This window comes from Phalacrocorax carbo, chromosome 1, assembly GCF_963921805.1.
Source record: "Phalacrocorax carbo chromosome 1, bPhaCar2.1, whole genome shotgun sequence".
NCBI classification, from domain to species: domain Eukaryota; kingdom Metazoa; phylum Chordata; class Aves; order Suliformes; family Phalacrocoracidae; genus Phalacrocorax; species Phalacrocorax carbo.
Window position 1 is genome coordinate 78,444,278 of NC_087513.1, and position 17,523 is coordinate 78,461,800.

Here is a 17,523-nt window from a genome sequence, read left to right on the forward strand (position 1 = left end):
ATACTCATGGACTTAATCCACCCAAATATGAAAGAATATTAGGCACCTGAAATTCAAAGCTGAATATTCTTGGTCTCCATTTTTTATCAATCCGACAACAAACAGTATGTGTAACAGCGTCTACTACCTACCACGGATGACTCTTGAAAATGTTTTTTCTTCCCCATCTTCTTCACAATATACTATCTTCACACTAGCTGTAGAAGAAACTGGTTTTCCAACATGTGCTCCATGAATAAGTTCTCTAACACTTTTAACTCGCAAATTAGATATCTTTTCACACATCGCAAAACTAACAGCATCCATTATGTTAGATTTTCCTTAAAAAAAAAAAAAAAAAAGCTTTGACATGGCAGAAATGAAAGCAGGCATTTGAATAACAATTAACCAAAAACATATACATAAATGCAGAAGTCTTCATTAATTCTATTTCTAATTCAATATTTCACTGAGGGAAAAAATACTGCACACAGTAAAGAAATAAATTTCTAACATGCTGGCAGCAGATAACAAGCCTGCCTGCAATAAAAATGATCACAAAACTGATTTGTTATTTGTTTGGCCTTGTTGAGCAAATTTTTCTTACACAGGCATTTCCAGAGGTCATTACTTAAACTGGGCGAGAAACATCATAATCCTTACTTGGAAGTTCCCTTCGTATAATAGTCAGTGAGGTTTGCTGCACAAGCACGCATATAACTAGAGCTCTTCCACTAGAACTCCACTGTTCTAAAGAACACAAGTACTTTCCCATATCCATTCACCACAGCCACAAAGTTCTCTGATCACATTCCTTAGACAAAAAGTCTCTTCACTGAATCCTCTTTCTGTTTTTCCCCTTTGGTCTTCAGCATTTCTGTTGACAGGTTAATTATTTTCTGCCTTCAACGTTAATACTCTGGCAGTATTTTGACCTTTTCTCCAAAATATCCAAAAAAGAAAAAAAAGGAAGAATAGGGAGAAAATAGATAAATAAAAAAACTCAATTCAGAAATTACACAATAGTCACAGTGCTTCTCCCCAGATTCATCTATAAAATGTATTCAGATTTAACTCTAAGAGTACCTGGAAAAAGTATCCTTAATTTTCAGACTTTCCAATACAGATCAGTGGGTATAGGATGATTAAGAATATAATAATAATGCCAATTATAGCTATATTCATAGATTTCACATCAATTAGATAAGGAAAGAAACAACAGGATTTAAAATCTAAATCATAAACTAAGTCAGTAACAAACTGGGGAAACCAGGATCAAATGCTAAGCCGTCCTTGTGCCTCTCTGTTAGAGGACAGCCCTCACCTCCTATCATATTGTTCTTTGTTCTCTGGCAAATAAAAGATAAAATCCCATTTGTTGAATGGAACTTTCAGAAGTGAATCAATTTTTAAAAAGTTCCAGCACCCACAGGATAACAATGTGGAGTCACATCTACAAAGGCTCTTGTGGGCTAAACTACAAAGCAGTTACCATCCTGCAAAGCTATCATGTCTTCCCCACAGGTATACTCATGTGGTAAAGACCACAGACTCAAATCAAGAAGCAGCTTCCCTTGGCTACAGTTCACAACCCAGGTATTAAAGTAAAACCATCTTTACATGACCTTAGTAAAGCTGAGCTACAAACTGAAGCAGCAAAGGCGTCCGGTTTGCAAACCACTTATTCTACAAGGGCTAGAGAGCAAAGACAACTAGAAATGAAAATTCCTTCAACCACCCCACCTCTATCCTTCCATGCTGGAAAAATCTATGCTTTAAGTTTAAGAAGCAATGTAAGATAAGGAGCCTCCAAAACTTTGCTTGTGCTGCTTTCCACCCAGGCACATATCAAGAGATTTTACGCAGGCCCACAGGTCTTTATGTTCCCTCCACAAAGCCCTACAACTCCACTCCTCGATAGGCAAGCTATCACCATCCTCGGCCACTCAGTCCAGCCTGGCCGGCCCTACTCCAGGGCCTGCACCCCCACTGCTACTGTTTCCCCCTCATCAGGCCTGCACTGCTCACAGAAAAGACCTGGCAAAGACCCCCAAACCAGCGCCTCAACCCTGACAGCTAGAGAGAAGAAGCAGCCCCACCCCAGCCTCCTACCTGATCCGTTGGGCCCAATGATGCAGTTGAACCTCATGAAGGGGCCGATAACCTGCTGCCCACGCCAGGACTTGAAATCCTTCATCACCAGCAGCTTCAGGTAACCCATCCCCGCGGCAGTGGGCGAGGGACAGCTGACACCCTTAGCCCACAAACTTCGCCCCTCGAGATTTAAATAATCAACGACTTTATTTTACTAGTTTGTTTTCCAGGGGGGAGAAAACCCCCTCCGCCTGCCCTCGGCCCAGCCCCGGCACGTGACGACGCGCCTCAACGGCCGCCCGCGCGCCCGCCTCGTGCTCGCAGCCACGCCACGACGGCGCGCGTGGAGGGGGGCGGAGGAAAGGAGGAAGGGGCGGGGCTCCCGTTCCCATCGCGACGCCGCGTGTTGTGCTTCGCTGCTGGCGCGGCGGCCGGTTGCCGTCTCAGCGCCATGAGCTGGCTGGGGCTGCAGCGGGACCGGCGGGAGGCTGCCGCCCTGGAGTGGCGGCGGCAGCGGGAGCTGCAGCGGCAGAGCCGCATCTTCAACGCGCGAGTCCGGACCATAGGGGTGAGGGCGCGGCCTGAGCGCTCGCTCCAAGGGCCGCGGCGCAGAGGGGAGGGATTGCGCCGTCCCTCTGCTCCGTATGTCCCGAGGAGACCCGTCTGAACCGGGGGCGACCCCTGGGGCTGGGCCTGAGCGGGGTAGCCGTACTGGCCCGGCCCGGCCCGGCCCGGGCGGGGAGGGCGGGGTCGGGCCGGCCCAATGGCTGCGGGCGGCGCGCGCCCCCTCAGCGCCTGGCGGCCGTGCGCGAGCGCGCCTGGCTCCAGGTATGGGGAAACGGAGAGAAGATGCTCTGTGGCGTCTTGTAAAGGGCTGAGGCTCTTGTATAAAGTTGCCGAGGAAAGCGAGTTGAAATTCTCTAGGTATCATCAAATGACTTAGTTCTGGCAGCTGCCGCCGGGGCGTGTGTGCGTGTTTCCGAGGGAGCGCGAGGGGAATTTGTGCTTCCCTGCTGTAGGGTTCGAGGGCAAGATGTCATTTTCCCTTAATAGGAAAAAAAGATGAAGCCCTGTGTTTCAGTGTCTCTGCAGGAGTTTAACTTGACGTAGTATGCTTTGCTTTGGGGTAAGCCAGAAGCCTGCCGAGTCAGCTCACACAATGTGACATAAACAATTATGTGGTTTTTACCTCTGTTCTGCTGATGCTTCCTGCATCTGCCCGATTCTGACTAGAAGCTGCAATCTGTGAGAGATGCATTGTTGAAAGGGATCCTGCAGTTGGTCCCTATTTCGCATCAGGCAAAATATGACAGATCCATCGGGCCATATTTATGCATAAGGAATGAATCGATATGTCTCATTTTTCCTGGAGTGGATGTCCGAATGTGACACCCTTCAGACTGAGAAGACCTTTGGGGATGATAGCTTTGTCTAGAGTCATCTATGCGTTTTGCACTCACGAAATGGTTTTAGATTCTTTGCATGCGTTCTCTCTCTCTCACCAGTTTAGCTGAGTGGCTGTCTTTGACAAAATTAAAAAAAAATCAAGGCGGTATTTGACTTAAACACCACAAATCCTGAAGCAGGGATTGAGTAGTTTAAAAATATGGAGATAATATACTGTCTGGAAAGCAGAATGGGAACTGAGACTTTAAGTTTTTTCTGGAGTATTACTAGTTTTATCATTACTTACTTTTATTATTACTGTGACTTCTATATCTGTTTTCTCATTTGACTAATGGAAAAGTAAGATACTGCTCTCTTCATTTACAGATTTAATAATATATCCTCAGAAAATCAGTAAGTTCCCAAAAGAGTTTAGATGAGTAGTCCAAATGAAAAATTACTTTGAATTTATATATGAACTGTTACGCATAAATACAAGTACATTAGAAATTAGTTGCTTTGAACAGTTCATAGTAAGGGATTTATTATTTTAATGCTTAAAAGTTAAACCTGTAGCTTTATGTGACTGGGAGTGGTTTAGGGGTGTATTCTTGTCACGTGAAAGCTGTTCAAATGGGAGAGAGCTGATAGCATGCCTGAATTTGCACACAAAAGTCAATACATTGACTTACCTGTATTATTGCCAGAAACTGCTAATGGAGTCATACTGAATTTCTCTCAATAGTGTTTCCTATAGTTACATTGTAAGCTTTGTTTCCCAAATGACTCCTCTAAATAAGTTGATATGTAATGCCCATGACACCGTTGGTTTTGGACAACAATACTGTGTAGAATTCTTTGTTTTCACCCTTGTTCACAGATTTACCTCTTTGCCTAATCACTATAGTCAGTAGTCCTTCACAGCATTAACAATGTGTGTTTTCAGCTGTGATTGGTTTAGGTCTTTCTGTCTTGATCTCAATAGCTTTTAAGCAAAGACTATCAAAATAGTTTACCAGGTTCTCAAAGAATTGTCATTGTTTTTTGATAAATCTTTTAAAGACATTAAGTGACTTGAACAGTTTAAAAAAAAAAAAAAGAAAAAGAAATAAAATCCAGGTTTCTGCCTATTAATTTGCCACCTTCTATCAACAAATATGGGACCCGATTCTTTTGCCTAAAATGTAGGTGGCTGCTACCATTTGAGGATATGCCTTAGGGTATTATGCCTTGCTCAGCTACTACTCTCCAGGGATATGAATATTATGTATTGTATCTGTCAGCTTATTGTAGATGTCTGCCTGTATCTCAAATGGCACCCAATACTGCGTTTTGGCAACTACACAAATCCCACTCTCCACCAGATAAGACTGGAAATTTTTTTCCATTCCCCGTTATTTCTTTAATGTACTTTTAGTGAACCATCTATATTTTTTTCAAACCTGAACTATTACAACTTCCTGTCATCTTGACTGCCAAAGCACTTACCCGCTTTATAAATGAAAGCAGAACAACACGAAAAAGTAAAAATGCCAGCTATATGGGGAAAACACATTCTGTGTAATGCAGCTTAAAGTATTTCTATTTTATAGCTGTATGTATCATGTAAATGTGGTGTTTTGTTCTGATTTGGTGCAAGAATATACCTATCATTATTAAAATGATGCAAACAAACAAGAATATCGTTGTTCCTAGATTTTATATTACCTACATGAAATAGTGAGGTGTATATGCTCTGTTGGTAGTGGTTTTATATCTATTTTGTACAACTGTGAATCAATGTAGCTTGACAATGCCTGTTTATAATCATTCAAGCATAGTATCTCTTAAAGAGCTGCTTTCTTTCATTTTAATAGGTTGATAAAGATGCATTGGATACCCAGGTCAAGGATAGGAAAATTCAAGAAGCAGCTGAAAAGGCACGAAATGAAGAGCTTGGTATATTCATAGATACTATGATATTTCTGTGAAGAGTTAAATGCAATTTACCGTCTACTTCCTGCTTTCTTTTTCCCTTCATGTATTTCAAACCACCATATTTATTTCCAAATGGAGCCTATCTCCTTGAATCTCGCTGTATAGCTTTGGCTATATAACTCTATCAATCAAGATATATATGTATCTAAGCACAATTGTAGGTTTTTCTCTAAATTCAGACATACTATGTGTAGTCCTATTTATGTTCATACATTTGCATCGGTACAGTATGTGTTTTCCTTAGTATCTTAAGATTTATATTGACATGATTTAACTGGTATACATTTCAAAATAGGCCAGAATTTTCAGTGTTTTCTTTCAATAAATATTGACAAAGAACATTGTTCAGAGACCTGAAGATATGGGAGCATTTTTAAAAAACTTAATACTGTTCTTTTCAGAATAGAAGCAGCAAATTTGTTTGATTGCTTTCCTGTAGAGTAAGCCCATGTTCTGTCTGGATGTTCTTCAATAGAAAATATAGATTCTGTAGAATCCTCTATAGATAATTACTGCTAGAAGCACGAGTCCTGTACAACAGGGCTCTAACTAGGAGCCATTGCTGAGTCAGAACATGTAGCTATGGAAATATTTCAGCTGTGTCCCCTGACCTCAAAACCCTTTGTGGCCCTCTGTGTTTGGAATGCTTTCCTGTGGTACCATGTGAAAAGGTCTCACAGACTGAGCTCTCTAGCAGTTTCAAGAAGAGCTAGAATGGAGCTGCCAACTTCCATGCTGTGTTTCTACGGCTGCTTGTGATTTTCCTGGCAGAATACCTGTCAGACTCTGACTCCTAGGAAGCTGCCAGAAGCAATGTGTAGTCTGGCAACAGGGCAAATTATTTTTTTTTTCCTGTGAATTATATTTAAATGGCTAAAATGACTAGTTTTGCGTGGGGTTTTTTTTGTTGATTGATTGGTTTTCTTTAAATCAATTACAGCATTTTGATTAAATGGGCAAGAGCTCTTAAGCTCTTCAAAAACTGTTATTACCAGCCAATTATTTTAGTGCTATGATTAGAAAAATCATTGGAACTGTGAAACAACTATGCATATTCCTTTCACTGGGAGCCCGATTTTTGTTTGTTTCTTACAACTGAAATACATTAAGTAGCTTAGTAACTGTAAGCTAAGAGTAAATGGGAAGAATTAGTATAAATTACATTTCATGTGTTACTGCCAGTTTCAATCAAATGAAACCTCATAGTTCTAGAAGTATTTATTTTGTCTTTGTTTTACATGCATATATTTCATTTTAATAGTAATAAGAGAATTGATACCTAAAAAACTAGAATTATTTTTTAAAGTAAATATTACTAACATTAGAGTGTTTGCTGGGCTGGTACTTATAGATCAAGTACTTTTTCCTGAAGTATAAAAGTTTAAAGACTTATTCTGTTTATTTCTCTTTAGGGTCTTTATCTTCCATCTCACATGTGCACTTCCATGATACGTGCACTTCTAAGAGTTGTTTTCGTGTTCATTTTTCTCTAGCTAATGAAATGAAGCAAAATGACAAGATCATGTGTATGTTAGAAGAACAACAGAAAAATGATATCAGAAACATAAATAAGGCTATCAGTGAATTTCAGAAGAATTTTCAGAAGCCAGAAACAAGACGTGAATTTGACCTGTCTGATCCACAAGCCCTAAAGAAGGATAGACCTGCTCGACTTTCAGACAGTGATCCTCGATGTACTGTATCTGGCTTGCAGAAGTTTATGGGTGAAGACTTAAACTATGATCAGAGGATGAAATTTCAAAAGGAGCAGTTAAGAGAGTGGTCTCTTCAGCAACAGAGAGACTGGAAAAATGCATTAGCTGATCAAAAATTTGCAGGTAACAAAAGAAGATAATAAGGTTTTGATCTGCTTTTTCTGAAATTCTGATGTATCTGACAAAAATATGATATACCCTATTGTGTCAGTTGGATATAGCAGTATTTTAGTATATTCAGTATTTATCTTTCAGAAATACTGCAGCAGCTTTTACTTCACAAGCTCTAATGTATTCAATATCTCACTTAAGAAATCTATATTTAATAGCATGTGATGACTGTAATATTACCTAAGCTTCATTTCTGTTTTATGCCTCAAATGAAGTATCAGAGCATTCTTAAAAACCATGTATGCTTTGCATGCTAGATGGTATATTTACTTCATCAGACCAAATTGTCTAATCTTTGCTGTTCTAGAGCAGGCAAAATAATACTGGTTTTACTTTTCTAGCTTGTCATGAAACATTTTTTCTGCAGTACTTAATATACTTTTTCATTTTAACTTTGTGTAACTGTTAAGACAAGATGGATTACATAATAAACTGATTTCATAAGTCACCTGAAATTCCAAGATGGAAAACTTCAGTGGTAGGATTTGGCAATAGTTAATGTAATTAAGCTTACTGTATATGTAGCTCCTCTGTCTGCCTCTCTCCCTCTCCCCCCATCTCTTATAGTGGCTTACTTATATGGCACATCATGTCCATGAATATCGACTAAATTTTATTTTAATCTAAATTAGATGATCTTTATGACAAGAATAGGATTGCACTTGACCAAAAGGCTGTGGAGCAACAACGAAAAGAAGAAGAAAACAGGCGTGCTGTTTGTGCAGCTACTAAAGATTTCAATAGAAGCCAGGTAAATTAATATTGGGTTGGTTGGTTGGTTTTTAAAAGAAGCAGAGAGACAGAAGGAAAATAAGATGCACAAAATTACGATGAGTAATGATGTTTTCACAGAGGCTTCTCAGCAGCTAACTTCCAAGGTTGTTTCAGTAGCTGGAAGACAGAATTTATTTGCTTTGCCGTCTCCAAGGATCTAGCTATCCTCTAACTAGTTAGTTACCCTCTGTCAAAATTCTCCCTCCTGGTTCTCAGCTTGCTGACTAGAGGGCAGCAGCAACTCCCCAATCTCTCGCGATTTTTAGTCTGTAAACTGGGGTACAGCAAAAGCCTCCCATGCTTCCTATTGGTTTTATATCAGTGGTCAGATAATCTTAGCAGTGTCTGCTTGCTTTTCTTTTTGCCTGTGTGGAAACATTACTACCAGTAACTTTTTGTCTTACTGCTTACATTGATTCCCCACAACCACAGTTTTTGGCACTTTGGCTGCTTCCTTGGTATTTGTGTCCATGTCTTTTGGTTGTTTACCATGCATGCTTTGGAACCTATTGAAACATGACATGAACCTTTCTCTGCCTGTCTTAGTACCATTATCTGTCATGCTCCAGTTCTTTATCTCACTGCACAGATTTCCCCCTGCCCCCCCCCCCATTCAGCTTATAAGTACAGCTGAAAGGGCTGCATGGATGCTATTAGTTTGGTTAAACTATATTTGGTGTGACTTAGCTTTAAATTTATTCAGTTACATCAAAAAAAGCTACATTAAAATTACCTTCATCAAGTATTTTATCTTTTGGCTTAGTATGTAAGTGTGCAAGTCTTTGTGTAAGTGTTGCTTGAGCCTTTCAGGGCACATTTGGCATATAATTTTGTTTATAAATAGCCCAGAGTGATTGAAAAGGCTTTTGCAGCTTGAAGTCATGGCTACTGAGCAGTATTTTATATGAATAACCACAAAAGTACCCTAAGTGGCTGGTGCACTTAATTGTTGACATACCGATTGATTCCATGTAAAAATTCCTCCAATTGTGACAGGGTTTGGGGATGGGGTGGGACGTTTGGGTGTGGTGTGGTGTTTAATGTTTGGGCATATGCATTCTGCTCAACTGGTGTGCATATTAAATATATAAGAGACTTGCTCTTAGTTCCTTCTAACATAAGGGCATGATAATGGAGGTTGGGGCAACAGTCTCCTCTTAGTTCTTACTGTCCGTTGCTATTTTGTATAAATCGGAGTTATGGCTTGCAGCTCTTTTTCTTTCTTTCTGAGGTAGTTAGTTAAGCTTACCTTCTTCCCCACTCCCCAGACCATGATACTCTTCAGCATTTCCTTTTTTGGTGAATGATTGAGAAAAACTCTTCTTTTTCCCTGAAATGATGTGCTGGCACAGTTGCTGCTTTTCTTTATTAAACCTGCAAGCCAGAGGTTTCAGGATGCCAGGTCTTTCAGTGATGTTGCCTTTAAAAGAAAGCTATGTTACAGAGGTATTTTCTATACATCTTTTCCCAAGAGAGAAAGCCAAGGCATTCAGCCTGAGAATGAACTTCACAGAAGAAAGCTCCATATCTGACCTCAAATGTGTTGAACAGGAGCCTCCAGCAGTTTTAGCGTTCTGAATAACTGGGTTGAGAACCTTAACCTCTTGAGAGTACAGTCTCACACAGCACTTTGCGCTACACACATCTCCTTTACCTATTAGTGACTGCCACGAGAGGAGCTCCTTTTTCCCATTCCTTAAGTTTCATTAATTTCTTTTTTCTGCTGTGTCTCTTGCAGCGGATCTTATCATCATGAAGCTTCAGAATGTGTTAGGTAATTTCTCAAATCCAAAAGAAAATTAACTGTCTGGAATAAGTGACTGCTAGATCTGACTGGGAGGAGGGAATGCACAGTCTGAGGTGGCAGTAAAGGAAGGGAGAAAGCAAACCTACCCTTTCTAAGGCCATCCTCAGTTACTGTAGTTCGAGTAAAGTATAATACAGGAATGTGTCTTCAGAAAGGAAGAAATTTCCTAGAATTTGGCTTTGGATCAGTGATTGTCTCCATGGCTATCATCTGTAGTCCTTACTGTTGCCAATATCTTTAGGGAATGTAAAGAATACTTTTTTTTTTTAACCAAACTCCAACGAAAAACCAACATTAAAAACGAGCAAGTCGTGTACTATGGGAGAAACATGTTTTGGTCAGTCTGCTAGTCAATTAGTAAAGCATCCTGGCAGATGACTGAAGGCAGGGGATCTCAGTTCATCACGGCCTGCCTTCATTACAGGATTTGATGTTGCTGCCTCCATCACAGTGGTTCAGCTTCCTTCCCTTACCACAATACCGTTGCCAATGACTTTATTGCTGACAAGCTTATTACTAATGGTTAGTTTTGTTCTTCTGTAATTAGCAGGACAACGAATTGATATGTTTGGTACCATATTTCCCAGTGATGAAGGATCCTGTACTGTAAACCTTTTAAGTGTGTGTAGTGTCTAGAAAATGAATTCTGTCCTTCCTCCGAGATTTTTCTCTTGCCTAGGTATGTGTTAACCAGAAAGACAAATATTGCTTTTGTTCTTGGCATAAGAGAAGACTTCTACTAACTTATTCTGTCAGTTATTCCTGCTGAAATCATTCATACGTAAGTGGTAATCATTTTAATTTGGCAAGCCAGGTAACAGAAATGAAGGCTGCCCAGAGTCCTGACTAGAATATATATTTTTCATGTCTGTGTGATTCCATAGCAGAATCTTACTGTTGCAGAAAGAGATTCCTTACTAAGGATAATAATGCTTGGGAATGCCCAATTTAGCAGTACAGTGATAGATACACCCATTGTGTTCTTAAAATCAGAAAGAAAGAAAGAGTCTTCTTGCTTTATATAGCACAGGACTTGAATACTTTCCAACACTCTTTTAGATAATGCTAAGAAAATGAGAGCATGTGATTACAGAGGACTTCTCATTTAATGTCTTTATATATATAGATTTGTTAACAATCTTAAAGATCTTATGTCCTCAGAATTTATTCCTGCGCATACCACAACAGCTTGGTAGCTTTCCTGATTATGTTATCATTGACATTTGATGGCATTATTCTGGTTCCTTATTCATTCAATGTTATGCCGTTACGAGCCAGCAGCCACCTCAGAGAAACAGCTTTTCAGGCTTTGAGTAAATTATGTATTCATATGAACTGTGGAGCCTGTCTTTCACCTAAAAGGAAATATTTGAGTGCCTAAACGTAGAAGAATAGTAACTTTTTACCATTCTATGAAGTGTGCTGTGCAAATACCTTTTATCACTTACATGATATTCTTGATATTCAATGTCTAGTTTTTATCTTCCAGTTGTTCCGCTTACTGATTTTCAACTTCACCTTATAAGCCACAGACTATTTTACCAGCTATGACTTTCTTGATGCATAACCCTTCATTCTTCTTTCATCCTCATCTACTTTCACTGGTTGGCACACACGCATTTAGAGCTACTAATCAGGAAGAAAAGTACAGAGCTGTTCTATTTAACTTGTAAAGTGAATATCCTCAAGCCAGTGATTTTTGAACAGAGCATAAGACAATGTTGGACAAACCAGAGAGATGGGTATCCACTGGTCTGTTGCAGTCTAGATGCATGTGTAAAGCTAGATATGCAAGAGACAGGTCTGACAACCTGTGCTCTTTGTGCTCTTGCAAGAAGGAGATTCCCTGTCCTCTGTCCAGATCGAAACCAGCACTGTGTGTTGCTCCAGACAGTTTAGTTTGTACATTACAGAAAAATGAGACAGGATTAGAAATGGGTGATGCATAGTATTATCATTCTACTTTGAATTAATTTACTTTGTCTAATTCTTCTTTGGCAGGTAATTACTTTAAAGTAAAATCATCATATTTGCTTTCTGGAATTTTGGAAGGGGAAAATTTCCTCTGAATAGGAGACTATGACCTTATAGTGGACATTAGAATCAGTGATTTCCATAGGAAATCACAGAATGGTAGGGGTTGGAAGGGACCTCTGGAGATCACCTTGTCCAGCCCCCCTGCTTCAGCAGGGACACCCAGAGCAGGAGGCACAGGATGGCGTCCAGTGGGTTTTGAATGTCTCCAGGGAAGGAGACTCCACAAGCTCTCTGGGCAGCCTGTGCCACTGCTCTGTCACCCTCATAGGAAAGAAGTTTTTTCTCATGTTTAGCTAGAGCTTCCTGTGTTCCAGCTTGCGCCCATTGCCCCTTGTCCTGTCATTGGGCACCACTGAAAAGAGCCTAGTCCCATTGTCCTGACACCCTCCCTTTAGAATTTATAGGTATTGGTGAAATCCCCCCTCAATCTTCTCTTGTACAGGCTGAACAAATCCAGGTCTCTCAGCCTATCCTCATAAGGGAGATGCTCCGGCCCCCTGATCATGTTGGTAGCTCTCTGCTGGATTTGCTCAAGCAGTTTCACATCCTTCTTACACTGGGGGGCCCAAAACTGGACTCACTACTCCAAATGCAGTCTCACCTGGGCAGAGTAGAGGGGAAGGATAACCTCCCTTGATCTGCTGGCCGCACTCCTTTTTATGCAGCCCAGGATATTGTTGGCCGCCTTGGCCACAAGGGCACACTGCTGGCTCATGGTCAGCTTATTGTCCACCAGCATTCCCAGGTCCATCTCAGCAGAGCCTCTTTCCAGTAGTTCAGCCCCCAGTCTGTACTGGTGGATGGGGTTGTTCCTCCTCAGGTGCAGGACCTTGCACTTGCTCCTGTTGAATTTCACGAGGTTCCCCTCTGCCAAGCTTTCCAGCCTGTCCAGGTCTTGCTGGATGGCAGCACAGCCTTCTGGTGTATCAGCCACTCTTCCCAGCTTGGTATTATCAGCAAACTTGCTGAGGTTCCACTCTGTCCCATCATCCAGGTCATTGCATATTATGATTTCTAATACTACAGATATATTCACATAATATGATTCAAGTTTCCATTTTGTATTAGCAAAGGGAACAGATTTAAGGCTGAATTTTCAGGCTTCACATAGGCATCTCCTGTTCATTTGTTTGTTTTGAGTGCTTAACCACACTCTCCACATGGATTTAATATGTAATGTATATAAAGGCTAGTGATTCAAGATTGTAAATTTTTACTGTAAATTTGTGCCATATTGTGTCTGGCCTCCAAATATCAACTGGTATTTGCTTGTGGATAGATGTGAAATTATTTTTCATTTAATTCTGGCTTCTCTTATGAAAAAAAATTATTTTTCCCCAAATTACTTGCTGTGTGTGATATGAGAACATTGAAGAAATGAGAACATAAGACCATGATCATAGTATACATATGTGATGCTGTTGAAAACTGTATGCAAGCTGGAAAGAAACCTTTGATTGTGTGCTAAATTTGTTGCATCCCCTAGTTAATATTTTGTCTTGGAAAAAGCATCAGTTCTCTCCTTTCACTGAATTTAGGCTGCTGAACTGGCTGACAGAAAGAAGTTGGAAAAGCGTCAAAAAATGAAAGATGACATGGATGAAATTTCCAGCCTCCTTCAAGGAGACTTACTTTCTGAAAACCCTGAACAAGCAGTCAGTTCCTTTGGTAGACATCGTGTGATCACAGATCGATGGAAGGGAATGAGTCAGGATCAGCTCATGGCAATCCGGTACTCTCAACAGCAACAAGTTCTGGAGAAACTGGTATTTAAGCTTAAATGCATATTCTGTATTCCTGGTTGTAATAATATTATAGACAGTGTTTGCTGAAGAAAATATTGTTTACCCTGCATGTCCCATTATAAGACTGTGTTTTCCATTGATCTGAATTTTACCCAAACGTTAGTCAATCAAACTGAACACTGTCACTGAAGCAGCTGGGAAATGTCATGGAGCATCAGGAGCGAGCCAGAGCCCTGGAGTTGGGCTGTGTGGACTGTTGCTGTGGAGCCCAGGGCCAAGAGGCTTGGGGGATCTGGGGCATGGTCCAGGATGGCCCAGCTGAGGACCAACCTCCTGCATAGCCCAAGAGCCAGGCTTCATGATGCAATTTAGGACTGAAATGCATGAGCTTGAGCAAGACAAATAGAGCAGGCCCAGTGATCCTGCTTATGTATATTTCGTAGTCCTAAAAGTTCATTAATGCAACGGAATTTCCTTTCTACCGTCCCACACAACTATAAGCCATGCTCTGGGATAGAATTACAGAGGGAAAACTAAATATTGATAATAATTGCTGCTCTAAAGACAGATGGAAACAAGCAGTCAAAATGAAGAAGTCTACCCTTTGTAGGCAGTCACAAGTGTACAGGCCTAGGTCTTGTGAAGTAGGAAGCTACTTAAGTAATTCAGTACAGAGGCTGGATTCTTAACAGCTAATGAATAGCTTTTCAATTCTATTTTTACTCCCTGCAATACCATATGCTACACCATGTCTTATCTACTGCTGTTATTACAGCTGAAGATAGAATTGTCATTTTCCTGGCTCTCCTATGACCCTAAAGTGAACCCATTCAGGTAGTTAAGCTGGCAGAAAATTAGTCCCACCAAGAAAAGTGAGTTTTTTGCAGGCCTGGTTTCTTGAATCGGTTCAATGTGACGTCAGATGAGAAGTGAGGAAGTGGTAGTATAGCAGAGGCAGAGGAAAAACCAATTTGGGTCTACTCATCTGGTGTTGGCAGCTCAGTTATTACGCTGAGTTAGCTGTATTGTAAGCCATACTGATGACTACTAACTTCTGACCTCAGCAAGTTCCAGCTCTTGCTAACAAGAACTTTAAAAAAAACCAAAACCAAACAACAAAACAAACAAACAAAACACCCCACCGCAACCCCAAAACAAAAAAACCCCCACAACCCCTGTTTTTTTGCGCTGGGTTTTTACAGAGACCTAATATGTCAGAAAGAAATAGTAATCTACTGATGAACTTACTTCTGCCAGGCAGCAGATCTGAATTTTCTTACCTTGTGCAGAGGTAGGAGTCTGTCTTGCTCCCTGGAAAAGGACAGCTTTCTCATCTGCAGTATCTTACTTCTGCCTAATGCATGGGCTCCTATCCATGCATTGGAAGTGCTCGCTTTTTCTCCCTATTTCAAATGCTACTCCTAGTGTTCAGTAGAGGCAAGCAGGTTTGTTTGTATGAATTTGCCATTCAGACTTTACGTATACAGTTTCATCTTTGAACAAAGAGAAAATGAAGCATTTTTTCACTCTTGTAGAGACTAAAAGAGGAAGAACGCCGAAGAGATGCTGAATGGGACAGGCAAACTATACAGGCTGCAAGAGCGCAGCTGGTTTTAGAGCGGCATCAACAACGACAGAATCGGGAACGCCGCCGAGCTTTAGATAGCATAAATGCAGAGCTATCTCAGGAGCAGAAATCAAAGCAAGTACCAAAAGAGTTTTCTTCTTTTCAAATGAAGCTCTTTACCATAAACACAATAGCTTGGCTTTCAAAGAGCTTTTATGTTACTTGTATTATTTGTTACTTCTTTAATACACTTGTTACCAGTTTATATTTTTAAAAAGCCAACAATTCAGCTTAAGTGTTTTCAGTATTCAGTACTGTTGAAATAATCTTCAAAGACTAGGTAATGAGTGTTACTGACTTATATGTATGGATTACTAGCTGCAATTCCACTGACAACAGACAGTTTATATAGATAGCAAAATAGAGAATAAATACAATTAACTATGCAGAAAATTATATTATCAGGCGTAAAACTGATATGTATGTGTTTCTTAAATTTATGTTAGTTTTCTGAAACAAAAAAGGATGGGTATCCACTGACTTCGGCAGAAGTGCCAGTTTCTGATAGCTCAGGGTTAAACTAATGGCACAAATGGACCTTTTCCATTATGGCTGACAAAACTAGATGATTCTTTAGCTAACCACTGGACGTGTCTTGGTAGATGGGTCTTGTGTCTGCTGTAACAGGAAAGGAGGAAGATAATGAAGAATATATTAAGAAAAAAAAAATCAAGTGATTTGGTGTTCTAGTATTCTAGTATTTTTTTCTTCTTTTTTTCATCATGCAAACATACATAGATTTTGCAAAAGAATTTCCAGTACCTGATACTTTCCTATTATGAAAAAAAATATTTGGAATTGTGTTAATTTAGTTTTTTACTGTGAGATTTTTGGAAGGTTATTTTAGGATGAAAAAGTTTGCTATACTGAGACATGGCATACATTTTCCAGAAAAAGATCTAGTTATATTTAATTCCATTTTTAATATTTCTGAATTTTACATGTATGAGTGTTTATTCCTTACATCATATTTAGGTTACTTCTATATTATAATGAGAAAACATTTACAAATGTCTTTTTTTCTTTTTTTTAATTGCTAGGAATGTTTATCTTAAAGAAGAAGCATATTCAAATTTTCCAACAGGCCAGTATTATGCACAGTTTAACACAACCAGCCGATGACATTCTGGATACATCAACCTGAAATATACAGAAGTATGTAGACATAATAAAATTTTTAATTGAGTAATCTCATGTTTTATTATTTTTATCTGTTCCCTACCCTGTTCAAACAGTGTACTCAAACTAAAGGACAGTCTGCTAGGCCACATCTGTGCTAAAAGGAAGAAAACATTGTAATAATTTTTAAACTTGATTGCTTTTCTAAAAAGTGCTAGTGGATTCAGTAGTAGGTTGTTTGACTATTGTGTCTCAGGCTTAACTGTAATATGTACGTTATCCGTGCCTTTAAAAATAAATTTCTGTAAAGGAATCACAATTTAAAATGTAATGCTACTTAATGCAACTTGGTCAGAGGGGAACACTGCCCGAGGTAGATCACAGGTAATGCACACTTAGCAGATTCTATAGGAGGGAAGAAGCATGACCTAGGCAGAAAGTTTTCTGTTTGGTTTTGGGGGGTGGGTTTTTCTGGGTTTTTGATTGGTGTGGGTTTTTTGTTGTTGTTGTTTTTCAAGCAAAATAAGCAGGACACAAAAGCAAGCGAAGAGGAAGAAATGGACAAGTTAGTTCAGAAATATTTCCTGAATAGTAGGAATAAGAACAGAAGATATGGATATTTACCGAGGTGATTATAGCAATGAGTCATGACAGAGAAATGGAATGTGTGTTGGTGGGGAAAAATATGGAGGAAAGTATTGATACATATGCTGCCAGTCATTAGTAATAATGGAGAAAATTTAAGGGCAGTGTGCTTCTGAAGAAGAGTGTAGGAAGAGTTTACGGATGTGATGGAAGTGTGGGGGGGAAGCAGGCATGCACCAAACAAAATCAAGAAGAATGTCAGCTTGTGTAGGGTAATTCAGGGAAACAGTTCACTTCATGTCCTTATGGTTACAGAATTGACTTAGCAATGGAAGAGCCAGTCAATATTTGAAAACTGGGCAAGTGAAACACATGAGAAAGAAATACAGAGAAGCAGTGTAAGAAGCTAACACACAAGAGAAATGGATGATTGAGATATCCAGAAAATGAAATCCAGAAGGGAAAAGATGGCATACAAAGGACTGGAAAAAGGGTTAGAAGACTGGA

General features: G+C 39.8%; 2 protein-coding genes across 2 annotated transcripts in view; one reads left to right on the forward strand and one right to left on the reverse strand.

The window, feature by feature from the left end:
- Positions 1-2,497, reverse strand: part of SMC1B (structural maintenance of chromosomes 1B) — a 38,392-nt gene extending 35,895 nt beyond the window's left edge. The window contains exons 1-2 of the mRNA XM_009512332.2: positions 2,092-2,497; positions 132-320 (exon numbers count right to left, since the gene is read on the reverse strand). Of these exons, the coding sequence (XP_009510627.1) occupies positions 132-320; positions 2,092-2,200 (298 nt within the window). The 5' untranslated portion in view covers positions 2,201-2,497. The remainder of the gene's footprint in view (positions 1-131; positions 321-2,091) is intronic.
- RIBC2 (RIB43A domain with coiled-coils 2) lies at positions 2,472-16,827 on the forward strand. Its single transcript, XM_064461239.1, has 7 exons — positions 2,472-2,641; positions 5,316-5,397; positions 6,930-7,274; positions 7,955-8,073; positions 13,479-13,706; positions 15,221-15,387; positions 16,353-16,827. The coding sequence occupies exons 1-7, from the start codon at positions 2,525-2,527 to the stop codon at positions 16,432-16,434; spliced, it is 1,140 nt and encodes a 379-aa protein (XP_064317309.1). The 5' UTR covers positions 2,472-2,524; the 3' UTR covers positions 16,435-16,827.
- Positions 16,828-17,523: the final 696 nt, after the last annotated feature.